This window comes from Epinephelus lanceolatus, chromosome 3 (genome assembly GCF_041903045.1).
Source record: "Epinephelus lanceolatus isolate andai-2023 chromosome 3, ASM4190304v1, whole genome shotgun sequence".
Taxonomy (NCBI): domain Eukaryota; kingdom Metazoa; phylum Chordata; class Actinopteri; order Perciformes; family Serranidae; genus Epinephelus; species Epinephelus lanceolatus.
In genome coordinates this window covers 49,111,236-49,133,137 of record NC_135736.1, presented here as the reverse complement: position 1 = coordinate 49,133,137, position 21,902 = coordinate 49,111,236, and the positions used below count along the sequence as shown (strand labels likewise).

Here is a 21,902-nt window from a genome sequence, read left to right as displayed (position 1 = left end):
AAACAAGTAGAGAAATTGAGGGAGTACTGTCATTTTTATCAGGTTTGTGCACCCCATTAGGGAGAGAGGAAGGGTGGACCATCTGGCAAGATCAGATTTGCACTGTTCATACAACGGACTGAAATTTTTTGAAAACAGTTCAGAAAATGAATTTGTCACTCGTATGCCAACGTAACTGAGGCCATCCGCAGCTTCTCTGAAAGGAAAGGAACCCTGAGAGAGCGTATCAGTGGTGGAGTTTATGAGAATATAATCACTCTTGTTATAATTGATTTTATAGCCAGAGTATTTTCCAAATTCCTCTAGTATGTTAAGGATCACTGGCACGCTGTGAACTGGGTTGGAGACGTATAGCAGCAGATCATCAGCATAAAAGGAGGTTTTATGTGTTGTGTCATAACGTGTTATACCTTCAAATCTGTCTTCACTACGGAGCCATATGGCCAGGGGCTCAGCGGCCAGTGCAAATAGTAGGGGTGATAGGGGGCAGCCTTGCCGGGTGCCTCTATGCAGAGGAAATAGGTCAGATTTCAGGCCAATGGTACTGATGGAAGCTGTTGGGCACTTATACAGGAACTTAATCCAATCTATAAAACTAGAGCTAAATCCAGATTTACTAAGCGCAAAGAACAAGTATCTCCATTCGACACGGTCAAATGCTTTTTGCGCATCTAGGGAGAGTACCATTTCAGGGCAGTCAGAGGGGGGTGAGAAGAAGATATTAAAAAGCCTTCTGGTGTTTGAGGAAGAGTTCCTGCCTGACATAAAGCCAGTCTGGTCAGGACTGATCAGCTTTGGCATGACTTTCTGCAAGCGATTAGCCAGGATTTTAGCGAGGACCTTGAAATCAACATTCAAAAGGGAAATTGGTCTATAGTTATCACACAAAAGCGGATTTTTATCTTTTTTAAGTAGCAAGGTGATTGAGACTTCCGAGAGAGAAGGTGGAAGGTGGCCTTTGATATAGGCATCGTTGAATACCCTTGTGAGGATTGGGGCAAGATTAGTCGAGTATGCTTTATAAAATTCTACAGTATAGCCATCAGGCCCTGGTGATTTGTTGTTCTGTAGCGATTTTATCGCTTCTTGGACTTCGCTAGGTGTTATTGGCGCGCCTAAGCCGGGGGAGAGTGTTCCATCAACCTGTGGGTATGTTAGCAAATCAAGGAGGTTAGGGCCTTCCCAGGCGAGTGAGTCAGTCTCAGATTTGTATAGGTTAGAGTAGTAATTAAGGAAACAATTATTAATTTCGGTGGGGTCAGTTGTGATGCTACCGGAGGGCTTTGTGATTTTAGGTATGAGCCTAGAAGCTGCGGCTGCCCGTGCTTGGTAAGCAAGCAGTTTACCCGCCTTGTCTCCCTGTTCGAAGAATGTTTGTTTAGTATGTAGTAGTTGTTTCTCAATTTTACCTGTTAGTAGTAAGTTGTATTGCGACTTAAGCTGTAATATTTTCTTATATAACCCAGCGGAAGGACTGAGGGAATACTGAATGTCCAGTTCTAAGATCTCGTCTGCTAATGATTTTAATTCAAGACGTTCTGTCTTCTTGCGGTTAGAGACAAAGGAGATAATTTGGCCGCGTAGGTAAGCTTTAAATGCTTCCCAGAGGATCTCACTGTGAATGTCAGGCGTATCGTTAATTTCGAAGAAGAACTGGATTTGCATAGAAAGAAAGTCTTTAAACTTTGGTTCTGATAGCAGGTGAGAATTAAATCTCCAGCATTTTGAGGGTGGCGTTCCATGGGGGAAATTTATGTTTAAGGAAGTAGGCGCATGGTCAGACATTACAATGCTGTGATATTCACATGAACGTGTGTTATGTATTAGTCTGTTATGAATTAGGAAGAAATCAATTCGTGTGTAGGTGTGGTGCACGTGAGAAAAGAATGAGAGCGCTTTGTTAGCGGGAAATATGGTCCTCCAAGGGTCTGATAAACCAAGCGCCTCTGTGTGAAATTTTAGAGCTGTGGCCGACTTAGATAAGGTTAGTTGTTTAGTAGATGATCGATCAAGGGTTAAATCTTGGACTAGGTTGAAGTCCCCTCCTATAATTGTGAGGTAGTTGGTAAGGTTGGGAATTTCTGAAAAGAATTTAGAAAAAAAATTGTCATCGTCCCAATTCGGAGCATACACTGAGGCCAGGACCACAGGAGTGTTTTGTAGATTGCCAATTGCAATAACATATCGTCCGTTAGGATCTGAGATTACAGTAGAGGCTTCAAACGCTATGTCTCTGTGTATAATGATAGCAGCCCCCCTGGCCCTCCCCGAGAACCTCGAGTGAAAGACATGGCCCATCCAAGGTTTCTTAATGCGTGAGGACTCTGAAGTACAGAGATGAGTTTCCTGTAGGAAGCACAGGTCTCCTCCGAGCTCCTGTAGATGTGAAATTACCTTATATGCTTTAGTGGCATTGTTCATCCTCTTCACATTCCAGGAAATGAATCTGATGTTTCTATCACTCATTAGTAACACCCAGGATGGTTAAAGCCTGTTGAGCACCATGGGGAGGGAGGGGGAGAGAGAAATAACCACAACAAAAAGAGAGAGAAGAGAGAGAAGGAGGGGGGGGGCGGGGGGGGGCGGGGGGAAGGAGGGACACACACACATATACACACCATTCTCACACACATACACACACACACACACAACTACAGAACAGACCATTAACATCAACATCAACATTAACATCAGTCCACATAGGAGTTTCAACAATCCTTGTAACAGGCAGGAGAAATAGGTAAAACTGAGGTTAGACAAATATCAGACAGTGAATTGCAGCAGCTGGGGTCATGTCCCATTTACAGTATACTTAAAAGGCACTCATTAACATAGTGTAAGCATCGAAAATGATGAAAAATAAACAAACTTTCATGACCTATCAAGAAGAAAACGAGACATAAAATCAACATATTGCAAAAGTTCGTAACTTGAAACATGTCCTAGTTAGGAGCAATTAGCAAGACGCTAACCTTGCAGTATAAACACTAGGCTGAGGGGTTGGTGTGATGTTAGCCGCTATGCGGGTCCCGTTGGTCCGTCGTTAGCATCGCTGCTAGCAGGCCTCGGCACTTAGCCTTCACACGTCGCTCACATAGCTAAATTAACAGTCAGTGTCTTAATGCAGTGTCTTGTAAATCAACAGTGTCGCCAATAAAAAAAAACAGCAGCGTGGTGAATAGTCTGTTGCAAGGGCTAGCTGACGTTGTCGTGGGCCTGTATGTCCATGTTAGGACTCGTTAGCAGCTAGGTACCTTTTAGCCTCCTCGACCGATGGTAGCGACACTTTAAACACCGCCGTCCGTCGTGATGTACAGTCTCGATGGGTAGCGAAGAGTGGGCCTCAGTCCGCACTTGTAAAGCAGTGACATGACTTCCCTGTAGGCCGCTCGTTGTTCTGCAACCTCTGGGGTGAAGTCCTCAAGGATGGCCACCGGCTTGTCCTCGTATCGTAGCTCAGACCTCTTTTTGCGAGCTTCACGTCGAACTTTTTCCTTGGTCTGGTAGTTGTGGAACCGGATGATGACCGGCCTGGGCCTCTCGCCAGGTTGGGGTTTGGGGGCCAAAGATCGGTGGGCCCGCTCTAGTTCAGGAGGTGACGGCAAGATTTGTTCACCCAGGAGTTGAGTCAGCAAGGTGGCGAAGAAGTTGGTTGGCCGTGGACCTTCTGTAGACTCCGGGAGCCCCACAATGCGTAAGTTATTGTGGCGGCTTTGAGCTTCTAGGTCCGCAGTTTTAGCCTTTAGCTTTTCGATGCTAGTAGTTAGCTTTGCACATGTAGCTTCGAGGCTAAGCACGGATTCGCACGTAGAGTCCGCATGGGATTCCAAAGATGAAATCCTTTTGCCGTGATCGCTCACCGTGGCTTGCACTTGATCCATTTTAACTTCGAGGGATGAGAAGGTAGCCTTAAACTCTGTAACAAGGTCCGACTTGTACTTTTCAAGTAGCTCAGTTATGGCGGCCATGGTGACATCCGTAGTAGCGGGGTTGTCAGCCGGTGTCAGGTCCTTTTTGTTCTGTTTGGTTTGCTTACTTGCCATTCCGCTTACACCGTGCCGCATCCAAAGTCTTCACCTATTGACACCACAAGGATATTCCTGGAAGATTATCGGGCTAGATAAATAATTTAAAAAGTGGTGGGAACACGGGGGGGACGCGTCTACTCCTCATCCGCCATAACCCGAAGTCCCTATAAATATTTCAAAGATAGATTAATAATCTTCCTCCTCTCCTCCTCTGCTCTTCCTCTCCTCTGCTCCTCTCCTCCACTGCTCCTCCTCTCCTCCTCCTCTGCTCCTCTCCTCCTCCTCTCCTCCTCTCCTTCTCTCCCCTCTCTTCCTCCTCTGATCCTCTCCTCCTCCTCTCCTTCTCCTCTCCTCCTCCGATCCTCTGATCCTCTCCTCCTCTGCTCCTTTTCTGCTACTCTCCCCCTCCTCTGCTCCTCTCCTCCTCCTCCTCCTCCTCCTCTCCTTCTCTGCTCCTCTCCTCCTCCTCTCCTCCTCTCCTTCTCTGCTCCTCTCCTCCTCCTCTCCTCCTCCGATCCTCTCCTTCTCCTCTGCTCCCCTCCTCCTCTCCTTTTCTGCTCCTCTCTTCCTCCTCTGCTCCTCTCCTCCTCCTCCTCTCCTTCTCTGCCCCTCTCCTCCTCCTCTCCTTCTCTGCCCCTCTCCTCTTCCTCTCCTCCTTTGCTGCTCTGCTCCTCTCCTCCTCCTCTCCTTCTCTTCTGCCCTTCTCCTCCTCCTCTCCTTCTCTTCTGCTCTTCTCCTCCTCTCACTCTCTGCTCCTCCCCTCCTCTGCTCCTCTCCTCTCCTCCTCTCCTCCTCTCCTCCTGTCCTCCTCCTTCTCTGCTCCTCTCCTTCTCCTCTCCTCCTCCTTCCAGTCTGAAGTCCTGCAGGTTATCAGCAGGATGCTGTCGGTCTTTGACCTCTGCCCTCAGCAGCTCCTCTGATCTCAAAGAGCTCGACCTGAGCTACAACTACCTGATGGACCAGGGGGCGGGGCTGCTTTCTGATTGGCTGAGGAAACCCCAGTGTAGACTGAAGACACTGAGGTGAGACTTCTCAGACAGTTTCCTGTCATTCTTCCTTCTCTGGACACCAGCTGTGTAAATAATATGTCTAATTATTAATCTGAGATCATTTCAGTGTCAGTCAGACTCAGACTGCAGCTGCAGCTCAGCTGCTGGGTCAGAGGTCAGGGTCTGGAGCTGCCACTGCATGTTACCACCTATAAGTTCAAACTGTTTTTCCCCAACAGACTGGCTGACTGTCGGTTTACAGAGAGAGGCTGTGCTGCACTGGGTTCCAGTCTGAAGTCAAACCCCGCCCACCTGAGAGACCTGGATCTGACAGGAAATGACCTCAGAGACGGTGGTGTCACAAACCTTTGTGAGTTCTTGGCAGAGCCACGTTGTGGACTGGAGACACTGAGGTGAGTATTGTGGTCATTATTTAAATAAAAGTGAAAAACCAAATGCTGTCACACATTCAGGTGTGCAGAGACAGTTTTCAGGTATTTGAGGCCATTTTCACACTAAAAGTCCTCTGTTTAGATTATTATGAAATAAATCAATGACTCATCACACACTGTAATGTAGTTGGACTGACATATAACAGATTTCTAAGTGTTCATTCATGTAGAGTTTCTGTCATCATTACAACTTGTCCTGTGAAGATGTGGCCGGCCCAATAAAAATCAATAGCTTGGATTCAACTCAAATATGAAACATGAAAGATGTTAAAAAATAAAGGCACCGACAGCGCCACCTGCTGTTAAAGGAGCCCAAGGACTCCATGTGAGGCTACACAGGTTCTTATGAAATCAGCAGTGAGCAGAGTTAAAAAACACAAGTGAGATTAAAAGATTTATTACATAAGATAAGTAATAAAAGACAGCTGTGAGAATAATTAAAACCTATTAAATATCTCTTTAAACCAGTTGACTTCAGGGGCAGTAGAAAAAAACTGTTGCATGCAGTAACTGGGGCACAGCCATCTTGGGATTCAGTGATTTCAAAGTCAATCCAAAAATGGATGCAAGACTTTAAATGTCTCCACTTTCTAGGAAATCAAATCGACACATATGTTGAAATAAATACAGCCCAGACCACTGCCATAATCAGATGGGAAGCCTTTAAGGCATTTATTGGAGGCCAAATTATGAGCTATACAAGTCAGAAAGCAAGAGAATCAGGGGGAGATTTAGAGAACTGGAATCCAAGATTCAAATTGTAGAGAATAAGAGCTCCCAGGAAGGATAGAGTAACCATGACACCTCAAAACAATTATTATAACTTAGGACACAATATAATGAGCTATCATCCCATAGGGCTGCTGCAAATATAATGAGGCTCAAAGAAGCCTATTATGAGCGAGGGGAAAAGCCAGGTGGACTCTTGGCATGGCGCATCAAACAACAACAGACAGAGACAGCAATGACTAATATTGAGGACAGGAATGGGAATAATATAATGAATCCATCAGAAATTAATACAGCCTTTAAAAACTTATAGGAAAATCTCTGTAGATGTGAATATTCCACTAACTGTAACACTCAGTGTGAATTCCTCGACAAAATGAACATTCCTAAAAGTTCAGAGGAAAGTAAGGCAGCTTTGGATAAAGCTTTAAGCAAAGAGGAGATATCAGAAGCCATAGGTGCATTAAAGGCAGGGAAAACAGCGGGGCCGCATGGTCTTCAATAGACACCTATAAATATTTCAAAGATAGATTAATAATCCTCCTCCTCTCCTCCTCCTCTGCTCCTCTCCTCCTCCTCTGCTCCTCTCCTCCTCCTCTGCTTCTCTCCTCCTCCTCTCCTTCTCTGATCCTCTCCTCCTCTCCTCCTCTCCTCCTCCTCTGCTCCTCTCCTCCTCCTCTCCTCTGCTCCTCTCCTTCTCTGCTCCTCTCCTCCTCTGCTCCTCTTTCTCTGCTCCTCCGCTCCTCCTCTGCTCCTCTCCTCTCCTTCTCTGCTCCTCTGATCCTCTCCTCCTTCTCTGCTCCTCTCGTCCTCCTCTCCTTCTCTGCTCCTCTCCTCCTCTGATCCTCTGCTCCTCTCCTCCTCTGCTCCTCTCCTCCTCCTCTGATCCTCTCCTCGTCCTTCCAGTCTGAAGTCCTGCATGTTATCAGCAAAACGCTGTCGGTCTTTGACCTCTGCCCTCAGCAGCTCCTCTGATCTCAAAGAGCTCGACCTGAGCTGGAACTACCTGATGGACCAGGGGGTGAAGCTGCTTTCTGATTGGCTGAGGAAACCCCAGTGTAGACTGGAGACACTGAGGTGAGACTTCTCAGACAGTTTCCTGTCATTCTTCCTTCTCTGGACACCAGCTGTGTAAATAATATGTCTAATTATTAATCTGAGATCATTTCAGTGTCAGTCAGACTCAGACTGCAGCTGCAGCTCAGCTGCTGGGTCAGAGGTCAGGGTCTGAAGCTGCCACTGCATGTTACCACCTATAAGTTCAAACTGTTTTTCCCCAACAGACTGGCTGGCTGTAAGTTTACAGAGAGAGGCTGTGCTGCACTGGGTTCCAGTCTGAAGTCAAACCCCGCCCACCTGAGAGTCCTGGATCTGACAGGAAATGACCTCACAGACGGTGATGTCACAAACCTTTGTGAGTTCTTGGCAGAGCCACGTTGTGGACTGGAGACACTGAGGTGAGTATTGTGGTCATTATTTAAATAAAAGTGAAAAACCAAATGCTGTCACACATTCAGGTGTGCAGAGACAGTTTTCAGGTATTTGAGGCCATTTTCACACTAAAAGTCCTCTGTTTAGATTATTATGAAATAAATCAATGACTCATCACACACTGTAATGTAGTTGGACTGACATATAACAGATTTCTAAGTGTTCATTCATGTAGAGTTTCTGTCATCATTACAACTTGTCCTGTGAAGATGTGGCCGGCCCAATAAAAATCAATAGCTTGGATTCAACTCAAATATGAAACATGAAAGATGTTAAAAAATAAAGGCACCGACAGCGCCACCTGCTGTTAAAGGAGCCCAAGGACTCCATGTGAGGCTACACAGGTTCTTATGAAATCAGCAGTGAGCAGAGTTAAAAAAACACAAGTGAGATTAAAAGATTTATTACATAAGATCAGTAATAAAAGACAGCTGTGAGAATAATTAAAACCTATTAAATATCTCTTTAAACCAGTTCACTTCAGGGGCAGTAGGAAAAAACTGTTGCATGCAGTAACTGGGGCACAGCCATCTTGGGATTCAGTGATTTCAAAATCAATCCAAAAATGGATGCAAGACTTTAAATATCTCCACTTTCTAGGAAATCAAATAGACACATACAGTACAGGCCAAAAGTTTGGACACACCTTCTCATTCAATGCATTTTCTTTATTTTCATGACTATTTACATTGTAGATTCTCACTGAAGGCATCAAAACTATGAATGAACACATGTGGAGTTATGTACTTAACAAAAAAAGGTGAAATAACTGAAAACATGTTTTATATTCTAGTTTCTTCAAAATAGCCACCCTTTGCTCTGATTACTGCTTTGCACACTCTTGGCATTCTCTCCATGAGCTTCAAGAGGTAGTCACCTGAAATGGTTTCCACTTCACAGGTGTGCCTTATCAGGGTTAATTAGTGGAATTTCTTGCTTTATCAATGGGGTTGGGACCATCAGTTGTGTTGTGCAGAAGTCAGGTTAATACACAGCCGACAGCCCTATTGGACAACTGTTAAAATTCATATTATGGCAAGAACCAATCAGCTAACTAAAGAAAAACGAGTGGCCATCATTACTTTAAGAAATGAAGGTCAGTCAGTCCGGAAAATTGCAAAAACTTTAAATGTGTCCCCAAGTGGAGTCGCAAAAACCATCAAGCGCTACAACGAAACTGACACACATGAGGACCGACCCAGGAAAGGAAGAACAAGAGTCACCTCTGCTTCTGAGGATAAGTTCATCCGAGTCACCAGCCTCAGAAATGGCAAGTTAACAGCAGCTCAGATCAGAGACCAGATGAATGCCACACAGAGTTCTAGCAGCAGACCCATCTCTAGAACAACTGTTAAGAGGAGACTGCGCCAATCAGGCCTTCATGGTCAAATAGCTGCTAGGAAACCACTGCTAAGGAGAGGCAACAAGCAGAAGAGATTTGTTTGGGCCAAGAAACACAAGGAATGGACATTAGACCAGTGGAAATCGGTGCTTTGGTCTGATGAGTCCAAATTTGAGATCTTTGGTTCCAAGCGCCGTGTCTTTGTGAGACGCAGAAAAGGTGAACGGATGGATTCCACATGCCTGGTTCCCACTGTGAAGCATGGAGGAGGAGGTGTGATGGTGTGGGGGTGTTTTGCTGGTGACACTGTTGGGGATTTATTCAAAATTGAAGGCACACTGAACCAGCATGGCTACCACAGCATCCTGCAGCGACATGCCATCCCATCCGGTTTGCGTTTAGTTGGACCATCATTTATTTTTCAACAGGACAATGACCCCAAACACACCTCCAGGCTGTGTAAGGGCTATTTGACCAAGAAGGAGAGTGATGGAGTGCTGCGGCAGATGACCTGGCCTCCACAGTCACCGGACCTGAACCCAATCGAGATGGTTTGGGGTGAGCTGGACCGCAGAGTGAAGGCAAAGGGGCCAACAAGTGCTAAACACCTCTGGGAACTCCTTCAAGACTGTTGGAAAACCATTTCAGGTGACTACCTCTTGAAGCTCATGGAGAGAATGCCAAGAGTGTGCAAAGCAGTAATCAGAGCAAAGGGTGGCTATTTTGAAGAAACTAGAATATAAAACATGTTTTCAGTTATTTCACCTTTTTTTGTTAAGTACATAACTCCACATGTGTTCATTCATAGTTTTGATGCCTTCAGTGAGAATCTACAATGTAAATAGTCATGAAAATAAAGAAAATGCATTGAATGAGAAGGTGTGTCCAAACTTTTGGCCTGTACTGTATATATATAAAAGCATAATTATAAGGCTACGAAAACCAAACAAATTTTATTTTATAGCGATTATACACTTATATAAACATATTAATGGGTAGAATATTCAGATTCAGATTTGACATAAACCATGCCAAATATTACACACTGGCCCTTTAAATATCTCTTTAAACCAGTTGACTTCAGGGGCAGTAGGAAAAAACTGTTGCATGCAGTAACTGGGGCACAGCCATCTTGGGATTCAATGATTTCAAAATCAATCCAAAAATGGATGCAAGACTTTAAATGTCTCCACTTTCTAGGAAATCAAATAGACACATATGTTGAAATAAATACAGCCCAGACCACTGCCATAATCAGATGGGAAGCCTTTAAGGCATTTATTGGAGGCCAAATTATGAGCTATACAAGTCAGAAAGCAAGAGAATCAGGGGGAGATTTAGAGAACTGGAATCCAAGATTCAAATTGTAGAGAATAAGAGCTCCCAGGAAGGACAGAGTAACCATGACACCTCAAAACAATTATTATAACTTAGGACACAATATAATGAGCTATCATCCCATAGGGCTGCTGCAAATATAATGAGGCTCAAAGAAGCCTATTATGAGCGAGGGGAAAAGCCAGGTAGACTCTTGGCATGGCGCATCAAACAACAACAGACAGAGACAGCAATGACTAATATTGAGGACAGGAATGGGAATAATATAATGAATCCATCAGAAATTAATACAGCCTTTAAAAACTTATAGGAAAATCTCTGTAGATGTGAATATTCTACTAACTGTAACACTCAGTGTGAATTCCTCGACAAAATGAACATTCCTAAAAGTTCAGAGGAAAGTAAGGCAGCTTTGGATAAAGCTTTAAGCAAAGAGGAGATATCAGAAGCCATAGGTGCATTAAAGGCAGGGAAAACAGCGGGGCCGCATGGTCTTCAATAGACACCTATAAATATTTCAAAGATAGATTAATAATCCTCCTCCTCTCCTCCTCCTCTCCTCCTCCTCCGCTCCTCCTCTGCTCCTCTCCTCCTCTCCTCCTCTGATCCTCTGCTCCTCCTCTTCTTCTCTGCTCCTCTCCTCCTCTGATCCTCTGCTCCTCCTCTTCTTCTCTGCTCCTCTCCTCCTCTGATCCTCTGCTCCTCCTCTTCTTCTCTGCTCCTCTCCTCCTCTCCTTCTCTGCTCCTCTCTTCCTCCTTCCAGTCTCAAGTCCTGCAGGTTATCAGCAGGATGCTGTCGGCCTTTGACCTCTGCCCTCAGCAGCTCCTCTGATCTCAAAGAGCTCGACCTGAGCTACAACCACCTGATGGACCAGGGGGCGGAGCTGCTTTCTGATTGGCTGAGGAAACCCCAGTGTAGACTGAAGACACTGAGGTGAGACTTCTCAGACAGTTTCCTGTCATTCTTCCTTCTCTGGACACCAGCTGTGTAAATAATATGTCTAATTATTAATCTGAGATCATTTCAGTGTCAGTCAGACTCAGACTGCAGCTGCAGCTCAGCTGCTGGGTCAGAGGTCAGGGTCTGGAGCTGCCACTGCATGTTACCACCTATAAGTTCAAACTGTTTTTCCCCAACAGACTGGCTGGCTGTAAGTTTACAGAGAGAGGCTGTGCTGCACTGGGTTCCAGTCTGAAGTCAAACCCCGCCCACCTGAGAGTCCTGGATCTGACAGGAAATGACCTCACAGACGGTGATGTCACAAACCTTTGTGAGTTCTTGGCAGAGCCACGTTGTGGACTGGAGACACTGAGGTGAGTATTGTGGTCATTATTTAAATAAAAGTGAAAAACCAAATGCTGTCACACATTCAGGTGTGCAGAGACAATTTTCAGGTATTTGAGGCCATTTTCACACTAAAAGTCTTCTGTTTAGATTATTATGAAATAAATCAATGACTCATCACACACTGTAATGTAGTTGGACTGACATATAACAGATTTCTAAGTGTTCATTCATGTAGAGTTTCTGTCATCATTACAACTTCTCCTGTGAAGATGTGGCCGGCCCAATAAAAATCAATAGCTTGGATTCAACTCAAATATGAAACATGAAAGATGTTAAAAAATAAAGGCACCGACAGCGCCACCTGCTGTTAAAGGAGCCCAAGGACTCCATGTGAGGCTACACAGGTTCTGATGAAATCAGCAGTGAGCAGAGTTAAAAAACACAAGTGAGATTAAAAGATTTATTACATAAGATCAGTAATAAAAGACAGCTGTCAGAATAATTAAAACCTATTAAATATCTCTTTAAACCAGTTGACTTCAGGGGCAGTAGGAAAAAACTGTTGCATGCAGTAACTGGGGCACAGCCATCTTGGGATTCAGTGATTTCAAAATCAATCCAAAAATGGATGCAAGACTTTAAATGTCTCCACTTTCTAGGAAATCAAATAGACACATATGTTGAAATAAATACAGCCCAGACCACTGCCATAATCAGATGGGAAGCCTTTAAGGCATTTATTGGAGGCCAAATTATGAGCTATACAAGTCAGAAAGCAAGAGAATCAGGGGGAGATTTAGAGAACTGGAATCCAAGATTCAAATTGTAGAGAATAAGAGCTCCCAGGAAGGACAGAGTAACCATGACACCTCAAAACAATTATTATAACTTAGGACACAATATAATGAGCTATCATCCCATAGGGCTGCTGCAAATATAATGAGGCTCAAAGAAGCCTATTATGAGCGAGGGGAAAAGCCAGGTAGACTCTTGGCATGGCGCATCAAACAACAACAGACAGAGACAGCAATGACTGATATTGAGGACAGGAATGGGAATAATATAATGAATCCATCAGAAATTAATACAGCCTTTAAAAACTTATAGGAAAATCTCTGTAGATGTGAATATTCTACTAACTGTAACACTCAGTGTGAATTCCTCGACAAAATGAACATTCCTAAAAGTTCAGAGGAAAGTAAGGCAGCTTTGGATAAAGCTTTAAGCAAAGAGGAGATATCAGAAGCCATAGGTGCATTAAAGGCAGGGAAAACAGCGGGGCCGCATGGTCTTCAATAGACACCTATAAATATTTCAAAGATAGATTAATAATCCTCCTCCTCTGCTCCTCCTTCCAGTCTGAAGTCCTGCTGGTTATCAGCAGGATGCTGTCGGTCTTTGACCTCTGCCCTCAGCAGCTCCTCTGATCTCAAAGAACTCGACCTGAGCTGGAACCACCTGAAGGACCAGGGGGCGGAGCTGCTTTCTGATTGGCTGAGGAAACCCCAGTGTAGACTGGAGACACTGAGGTGAGACTTCTCAGACAGTTTCCTGTCATTCTTCCTTCTCTGGACACCAGCTGTGTAAATAATATGTCTAATTATTAATCTGAGATCATTTCAGTGTCAGTCAGACTCAGACTGCAGCTGCAGCTCAGCTGCTGGGTCAGAGGTCAGGGTCTGGAGCTGCCACTGCATGTTACCACCTATAAGTTCAAACTGTTTTTCCCCAACAGACTGGCTCTCTGTCAGTTTACAGAGAGAGGCTGTGCTGCACTGGGTTCCAGTCTGAAGTCAAACCCCGCCCACCTGAGAGTCCTGGATCTGACAGGAAATGACCTCAGAGACGGTGATGTCACAAACCTTTGTGAGTTCTTGGCAGAGCCACGTTGTGGACTGGAGACACTGAGGTGAGTATTGTGGTCATTATTTAAATAAAAGTGAAAAACCAAATGGGGTTCGGTGCAATGTGGATTGGGCAGCAGACCAAGGCGGGGGCCTTGGCGGTCCGATCCTCGGTTACAGAAGTTGGCTCTTGGGACATGGAATGTCACCTCTCTGGCAGGGAAGGAGCCGGAGCTTGTGGAAGAGGTTGAGCGCTACAGGATAGATATAGTCGGCCTCACCTCGACACATAGTTCCGGCTCTGGAACCCTAGTCCTTGAGAGGGGTTGGACTCTCTCCTTTGCTGGAGTTGCTCCGGGTGAGAGGCAGAGGGCCGGGGTGGGCTTTCTGATAGGCCCCAGACTCTCTGCCTGTACGTTGGGGTTTACCCCGGTAGACAAAAGGGTTGCTTCCCTGCGCCTTCGGGTCGGGGAACGGGTCCTGACTGTTGTCTGTGCTTATGCACCGAACAGCAGTTCAGAGTACCCACCCTTTTTGTTCCACTCTGCCATTGTCGAGGCGGCAGTTGCGAGCTGTGGCCGCAAGGCCGCTGGGGCTAGTCGCAGCGGTAATCCCTGAACCCGCTGGTGGACACCAGAGGTGAGGGGAGCCGTCAGGCTGAAGAAGGAGGCCTACAGGGCATGGTTGGTCTGTGGGTCTCCGGAAGCAGCTGACGGGTACCGGCGGGCCAAGCAGAGCGCAGCAGCGGCAGTCGTTGAGGCAAAAACTCGGGCGTGGGAGGAGTTCGGTGAGGCCATGGAGGAAGATTATCGATCGGCTCCAAAGAGGTTCTGGCAAACCGTCTGGTGCCTCATGGGGGGAAGGCGGCAACTTGCTCACACTGTTTACAGTGGGGGTGGGGAGCTGCTGACGTCAACTGGGGACATTGTCGGGCGGTGGAACGAATACTTTGAGGAGCTCCTCAATCCCACCAACACATATTCCAGTGAGGAAACAGAGACGGGGGTCTCGGGGGCGGGTCGTACAATTTCTGGGGCAGAAGTTGCTGAGGTAGTGAAACAACTCCGAGGCAGCGGAGCCCCGGAGGTGGATGAGATTCGTCCTGGATATCTCAAGGCTCTGGATGTTGTAGGGCTGTCCTGGCTGACACGCCTCTGCAACATTGTGTGGACATCGGGGGCAGTGCCTCTGGAGTGGTAGACCGGGGTGGTGGTCCCCATTTTCAAGAAAGGGGACCGGGGGGTATGTTCCAACTACAGGGGGATCACACTCCTCAGCCTACCCGGTAAGGTCTACTCCAGGGTGCTGGAGAAGAGGGTCCGGTCGACAGTTGAACCTCAGATTGAGGAGGAGCAATGTGGTTTTCGTCCCGGACGTGGAACCGTGGACCAGCTCTTTACCCTCGCCAGGGTGCTGGAGGGGGCATGGGAGTTTGCCCAACCAGTCCACATGTGTTTTGTGGATTTGGAGAAGGCTTACGACCGTGTCCCCAGGGGCATCCTGTGGGGGGTGCTCCGGGAGTATGGGGTTGGTGGCCCCTTGTTAAGGGCCATCCAGTACCTGTACCGAAGGAGCATGAGTCTGGTTCTCGTGGCTGGCAGTAAGTCGGACCTGTTCCCGGTGAGGGTTGGACTCCGCCAGGGCTGCCCTTTGTCACCGGTTCTGTTCATAACTTTTATGGACAGAATTTCTAGGCGCAGCCGAGTGGTGGAGGGTGTCAGGTTTGGTGACGGGAGGATCTCGTCCCTGCTTTTTGCGGATGACGTGGTCCTCCTAGCTCCATCGAACAGTGACCTCCAGCTCTCGCTGGGGCGGTTCGCAGCTGAGTGTGAAACAGCTGGGATGAGAATCAGCACCTCCAAGTCTGAGGCCATGGTCCTCAGCTGGAAAAGGGTGAATTGCCCACTCCAGGTCGGAGGGGAGGTCCTCCCTCAGGTGGAGGAGTTTAAGTATCTCGGGATCTTGTTCACGAGTGAGGGTAGGATGGAGCGGGAGATTGACAAGCGGATTGGGGCGGCGTCAGCAGTGATGCAGGCGCTTAACCGGTCTGTTGTGGTGAAGAGGGAACTTAGCCAGAAAGCAAAGCTCTCAATTTACCGGTCGATCTACGTTCCAACCCTCACCTATGGTCACGAGCTATGGGTAGTGACCGAAAGAATGAGATCGCGAGTACAAGCAGTCGAAATGAGTTTCCTCTGCAGGGTGGCTGGGCTCAGCCTTAGGGATAGGGTGAGGAGCTCAGACATCCGGGAGGGACTCGGAGTAGAGCTGCTGCTCCTCCACATCGAGAGGAGCCAGTTCAGGTGGTTCGGGCATCTGGTAAGGATGTCTTCCGGACGCCTCCCTTGGGAGGTGTTTCGGGCATGTCCAACCGGGAGGAGACCTCGGGGCCGCCCCAGAACACGCTGGAGGGACTACATCACCCGGCTGGCCTGGGAACGCCTCGGGGTTCCCGCGGAAGAGCTGACGGAAGTGGCTGGGGAGAGGACTGTCTGGGCTTCTTTGCTGAGGCTGCTGCCCCCGCGACCCGGACCCGGATAAGCGGAGGACGACGAGAACGAGTATGAAAAACCAAATGCTGTCACACATTCAGGTGTGCAGAGACAGTTTTCAGGTATTTGAGGCCATTTTCACACTAAAAGTCCTCTGTTTAGATTATTATGAAATAAATCAATGACTCATCACACACTGTAATGTAGTTGGACTGACATATAACAGATTTCTAAGTGTTCATTCATGTAGAGTTTCTGTCATCATTACAACTTCTCCTGTGAAGATGTGGCCGGCCCAATAAAAATCAATAGCTTGGATTCAACTCAAATATTAAACATGAAAGATGTTAAAAAATAAAGGCACTGACAGCGCCACCTGCTGTTAAAGGAGCCCAAGGACTCCATGTGAGGCTACACAGGTTCTTATGAAATCAGCAGTGAGCAGAGTTAAAAAGCTTCATCCAAAGAAGTAGAGGAAGAACATTTCAGTGAGACACATACTGTAAGATATAATTCAGTAGCAGCCAGTTAGTCATATATATCCATGACTGAACTGAGTGTTGGGGGGGTTAAAGGAGCAGTTCAACATTTTATGGAATACACTTCATTTCCTGCTGAAAGTCAAATGTTCAGACTGATCCCACTCTCATGTCTCTATGCTAAATATTATAGTAGGCTACAGCCAGCAGCTGGTTAGCTTAGCTTAGCATAAAGACTGGAGAACACAGCTAGCCTGTCTCTGTCCAACGGCAACAAAATCCACATATAACTGCTTTGATTCATCCAATCTAAAACAAACTGTTCAACAACAATTAAGTGTTTATAGGCGGTTCAGTGCCGGACGAGACCAATAAAGCTTGATTTACATTCGACTGGAGTCCTGCCATCGCTACAGCAAGTTTTTATGCCTCTGAGCCGACAGCCGTGGCCGGAGGCATTATGTTTTCACATTGTCCATCCACCTGTCTGTCCGTCTGTCTGTCCTGGTCTCGCGTACGCAATGTCTGAAGGACACTTCACACACATGTCTGACAGGATAAAATAATGAAGTGATGACATTTTATATCCAAAAGGTCAAAGGTCAACTTCACTGTGACATCATCATGTTCTTTTCTGTCCATCATTTAAAGTCATATCTCAGGAACAGACGGGGAGACATTTGGTGACTCTAATCTTGAAACTGTGCTGATTGTATAAATCTTCTGTGCTGTCGGGGGAAGATGTGTGTGAAGCGTCCATGTTTTCACAGACATGGATCTAAATCATAGAGTTTAATAATAACTAGATTTCGGACGGCCAAAATAGTGCTTATTCATTCCACTAGAGCCGCTCGCCTGGCGCATCTCTTAAAAGAGACTGAAGAACATGTGCAGGTATATTTAAAAAAGTATTTTTCAAAATGAGACCTTGGTGGAAGCACGTGTAATGAAAACAACATAGGACCTGGGGCGTCGGTGGCTTAGTGGTAGAGCAGACGCCCCATGTACAAGGCTGTTGCCGCAGCGGCCCGAGTTCGACTCCAGCCTGTGGCCCTTTGCTGCATGTCCGTCCCTCTTTCTCTCTCTCTCTCTCTCTCTCTCCCCCCCTTTCATTCTTGTCTGTCCTGTCAAATAAAGGCTAAAAATGCTCCAAAAAATATCTTAAAACAAACAAAAAAAAAAAAAAACATAGGACCTGAGATGGAGCCTTGGGGAACACCACAGGACACAGAAGAGGAAGAAACTAAAAGAACAGTTTGTTTGATTTGAACAGACACCTGACAGTGTTCTTTGTTACTGTGGTAATAAAACAATGTTTTTCTCTCTCAGGTTGTCACATTGCACAGAGAGCAGCTGTGAGTATCTGGCCTCGGCTCTGAAGTCGAACCCTTCACACCTCAGAGTTCTTGAGCTGAGCTGGAGTCATCCAGGAAAAAAAGGTCTGAAGCTGCTGACTGATTTAAAGCAGAACAAATCTAACAGACTAGAGACACTGACAGTGATGAAGTGAACTGGACCAGATAAAAGACACTGGATCATTTTCTTCCTTCGGTCCAGACCAAATGAGCTGAGCTACAGGTGTGAAAGTCACCTTACATGCATCCTGATTCTCCTCTCTCAGGAATCAATACTGAAAACTTTTCAATCAGAAGTCAGAGGGTATCAGGGGACTAGGCAGCTGAGGAGAGAAGCTTGTACAAAATAATGTCCTAACATAGACACTGAACCTTTAGTAGCTCATGGAGAGGGGCACAACCTGACTGTAAAGCCCTGTTTCCACCGAGCAGTACGGTTCATAGTTTCTGTTCCCACAGTAAAAGTTGTGGATGGTCCCAACAGAAGCGTTCCTTAGCGTCCCCATGTTTGGTCCCCCCTCTGTTGGGGTACCTAGCACACAGATCTGGTACTAAAAGGTGGAGCTGTGAACACTGCAGTCTGATTGGTCAGTAGAGGACGGTCACTCTGCTCAGGGCTGAGTTGTGTCTGGTTTTGAGGCTCATGTAACCACTGTTCATACTGTGGTGTGAAACGAGACTTAAGTCACCTACAGCAGCATTACTGACGTGAAGAAAAGCTCACGTAAGGGAAAGACAACACAGATTTGGAAAACAGTAACTCCATTCACAGTCAGCAGTCCAAAGATGGCTGATAGCACAGCGGAGACCTCACAGGTGGCCACAGTCTCTGCAGATACAGAGAGGAACTACAGAGCTCCAGAGAGGCCATGTTGGCTCAGATAAAAGCTGAGATAGTGACATCATTTAAGGAAGTTAAAGCAGACATATCCTCTCTACGTAAAGTGACGAAGGAGGACATGCAGACCATACACAAGCCAGCCAGCGAGCTAGCCCATCTCAGCTCAGCTCAGGCAGAAGCAGTCAGCAACTGCCAAGGAATGAGAAATGCACTGAGTGAAACGATGGTCAGAGTAACAGCAGTGGAGCAGACACAACAAGATATCGCCAAGGAATGTAAAAAAATACAGGACAAATGTCTCGACCCAGAGACCAGACGCAGGAGACAAAGCCATCGGCCAGTGTGCATTAAAGAAGGAGCCCAAAACTGTAACATGCTCAAATTCCTCACTGAATTTTTCCCTGCGGTGCTGGGTGATGCCAGCTTTGATTCAGCTGAGATTACAGACAGAGCACATCGCACACTCACCCTGATGCCGGCCAGAGAGGACAGGCCCCGCCCACATTACCACGCGGACACACAGAAGATACTGGACCTTGGCAAAGCCAAAGGCCGTCTCACATACAAGGGAGCCCAGGAGCACATTTTTCCAGACATGAGCCCAGAGATTTTGACTTGTTGACATATTGATGTCATACTGTTACCACGGCAACAACAAGCCTGGCTGACAGTGAAATTATTCCTGACTCCTCTGTGGTTCCAGTAAAAAGAGGAGCAGCTTCAGTAGTGTGGAATAAAGTGTGGCGTCCTGAATGTTTTCCTTCTCTTAGCGCTCAGAGGGAACTCATTCAGCGGCTCCTCTGGCAGCAGCACAGCGTCTCTCCCTCTCCTCTCTGATTCTGTCATATTGTCAAGAATATCATCATCACAAAAATACCCTGAAATATCCTGATATTATTGTAGGGTCATATCACCCGCCCCGACTGACATGTACTCTGATAAATAACTTGATAAGTGACTGGTAACGGTTATTAGGTGATGCAGATCCTGATCTGAGACTAAACCAAGAAGGTTAACAGCTGTTTTTAATTGAATCTTATTTTTCCTTTATCATTTCAGTCAGTCAGTGTTGTGCAGTCGTCCTAAATGTCACAGTTAGTATAATGAGCCATGAATATAATAACATGCAGAATGATGATGAATAATTTTACCATGTACTTACTGGCTGCAGCAGCAAGCTGACCGTCTGCAGCGTTTTGGTGAGTTATGTTTTACAGGTTTACTGTGATGCTCATGAGGACTTTGCCTGTTTATCAGTTTGATCAGTCTGTGTAACTACAAACTGTAAAAAGCTGCATCATGAAACAGGCCTAGGTGAATGCACTGCTGACAGGCAGATACTCTGGACTCATGATAAAAGGACGTGTGAGAGTGATTTATGTTTAACATGTACATCTCTCCCCTTGTTACTGGCTCCTTGTTTGTGATTTGTGTCATTAAGCAGGGCCACTTCGTCTGGGCTTTGACAGTAAACAGGATGGTGTGTCGGTCAGGACACAGGAATGATGATGAGGAGACGTGATTTGTTCCCAGAACTGTTCTTCAGCAGGATTTATGGAAGAACTGCAACATTCAGTATCGTCATCAGTCTGGAATAACAAATAAATCCCCATCAGGCACCGGCAGTTGACAGCGACAGGACATTAACTGCTGTAAAGTATATATGAAATGTCTGTGTGCACATCTTACTATATAATGAGGAAAACTGTGTGTGTGTGTGTGTGTGTGTATGTGTGTGTGTGTTCCACGTTTTTCTCCTCACTGACTTGGTCAATCCATGTGAAATTTGGCACAGTGGTAGAGGGTCATGGGAGGATGTCAATGAAGCAATATTACATCAATTGGCCAAAGGGGGGCGCTATAGCAACCCATTGAAATGTCAAACTTTGAATGGGCATATCTCATGCCCCGTATGTCGTAGAGACATGAAACTTTGCACAGAGATGCCTCTCCTCATGAGGAACACATTTGCCTCAAGAACCCATAACTTCCGCTTATATAGATTTTCCGCCATTTTGAATTTTTTGAAAAACACTTCAAATGGATCTCTTCCTAGGAAGTTTGAGCGATCTGCATGAAACTGGGTGAACGTAATCTAGGGACCAATATCTAAAGTTCCCTCTTGGCAAAAGTTGGAAAACTTACTAAAACTGAGCTTCTATAAGGCAATGAATATTGCGGAGGGCGTGGCTCATCACATAAAGGTGTATAACATCTCAAGGGTTTCACCCATCACCACGCAACTTTGTAGGCATATGACCACACATAATCTGAGGGGACCCCTCCATTATTGAGCCCATCAAACAAAATGGGGGCGCTAGAGAGCTCATTTCTTATCTAGGCCTAACCGCCATATGGATTTTTACTAAACTTGGTAGATATGTAGAACAGGACGCCTCAAGGTGACTGGAGAAATTTAACTCTAATTGGCAACTGGGTGGCGCTATAACAACAGAAAAATGCTTCAAAATGGCTAAAATGCGACCGATCGCTGTGGCTCCCCCTGTGGACCAATGTTGGTGTTGTTTTCTAATGTTTGGTATGACTAAGTCATGGTATGGTATGCTGCTGCAACAAGGGCTAGCTGCACCTTTCCCATGTGAACTACCAGTGCGCCCCACTTTGACGTCAATACAACATATAAACACTTTAACTATCTGCCTTCCAACGTGCTACCTCAACTACTAATGTACAGTTTTAGCCCTCTAACTATCCCACTATTGGCAATGGTACTACTGTACTTTCAATAAAGCAATCATACTATCAAACTCACAAACACTCTGTCTGAATACATTGCTCTTCTTAATGGGTTCAGTTGACTATTTAATCTGCAGTTTCTATGACCTGTATCCCAAACACACACCATGTGAAACTACGTGGGCAGCTGTGCACTCAATGGGTATGGACTAGTTCTCTATGATTAATAAAAAGAATTAGAGCGAGTAGGACCAGAAAGGTTTTTAGCTTCACACACCTTTAGAACAATAATATTTGAGTTGCTCATTAGGTGCTGGTTTGTTGCTGAGGATTCTTTCTTTTTTTATTTCTTATAAGTTTTATTTTGTGTTTGTATTATTTTAATTTGTTCAATAAATTGACTATATATATATATATATATATATATATATATATATATATATATATATGTGTGTGTGTGTGTGTGTGTGTATTTTTTTAATGACCTTTAATTTCCAGTTTTGACTCAAAGTTCTCCAGATGATGACAAACCCTCTG

General features: G+C 45.8%; 1 protein-coding gene across 20 annotated transcripts in view; it reads left to right on the top strand.

Moving 5' to 3' along the window:
• LOC117255908 (NACHT, LRR and PYD domains-containing protein 12-like) overlaps positions 1–21,796 on the top strand; it is a 69,894-nt gene extending 48,098 nt beyond the window's left edge. For 14 of the 20 annotated variants that reach the window (XM_078166643.1, XM_078166641.1, XM_078166649.1 and 11 more), the window contains 9 exons: positions 4,880–5,050; positions 5,257–5,430; positions 7,105–7,275; positions 7,482–7,655; positions 11,133–11,303; positions 11,510–11,683; positions 13,016–13,186; positions 13,393–13,566; positions 17,802–21,796. In XM_078166643.1, the coding sequence (XP_078022769.1) occupies positions 4,880–5,050; positions 5,257–5,430; positions 7,105–7,275; positions 7,482–7,655; positions 11,133–11,303; positions 11,510–11,683; positions 13,016–13,186; positions 13,393–13,566; positions 17,802–17,982 (1,561 nt within the window). In that variant the 3' untranslated portion in view covers positions 17,983–21,796. The remainder of the gene's footprint in view (positions 1–4,879; positions 5,051–5,256; positions 5,431–7,104; positions 7,276–7,481; positions 7,656–11,132; positions 11,304–11,509; positions 11,684–13,015; positions 13,187–13,392; positions 13,567–17,801) is intronic. The other 6 variants (XM_078166655.1, XM_078166646.1, XM_078166653.1 and 3 more) reach the window with 6 other exon arrangements.
• Positions 21,797–21,902: the final 106 nt, after the last annotated feature.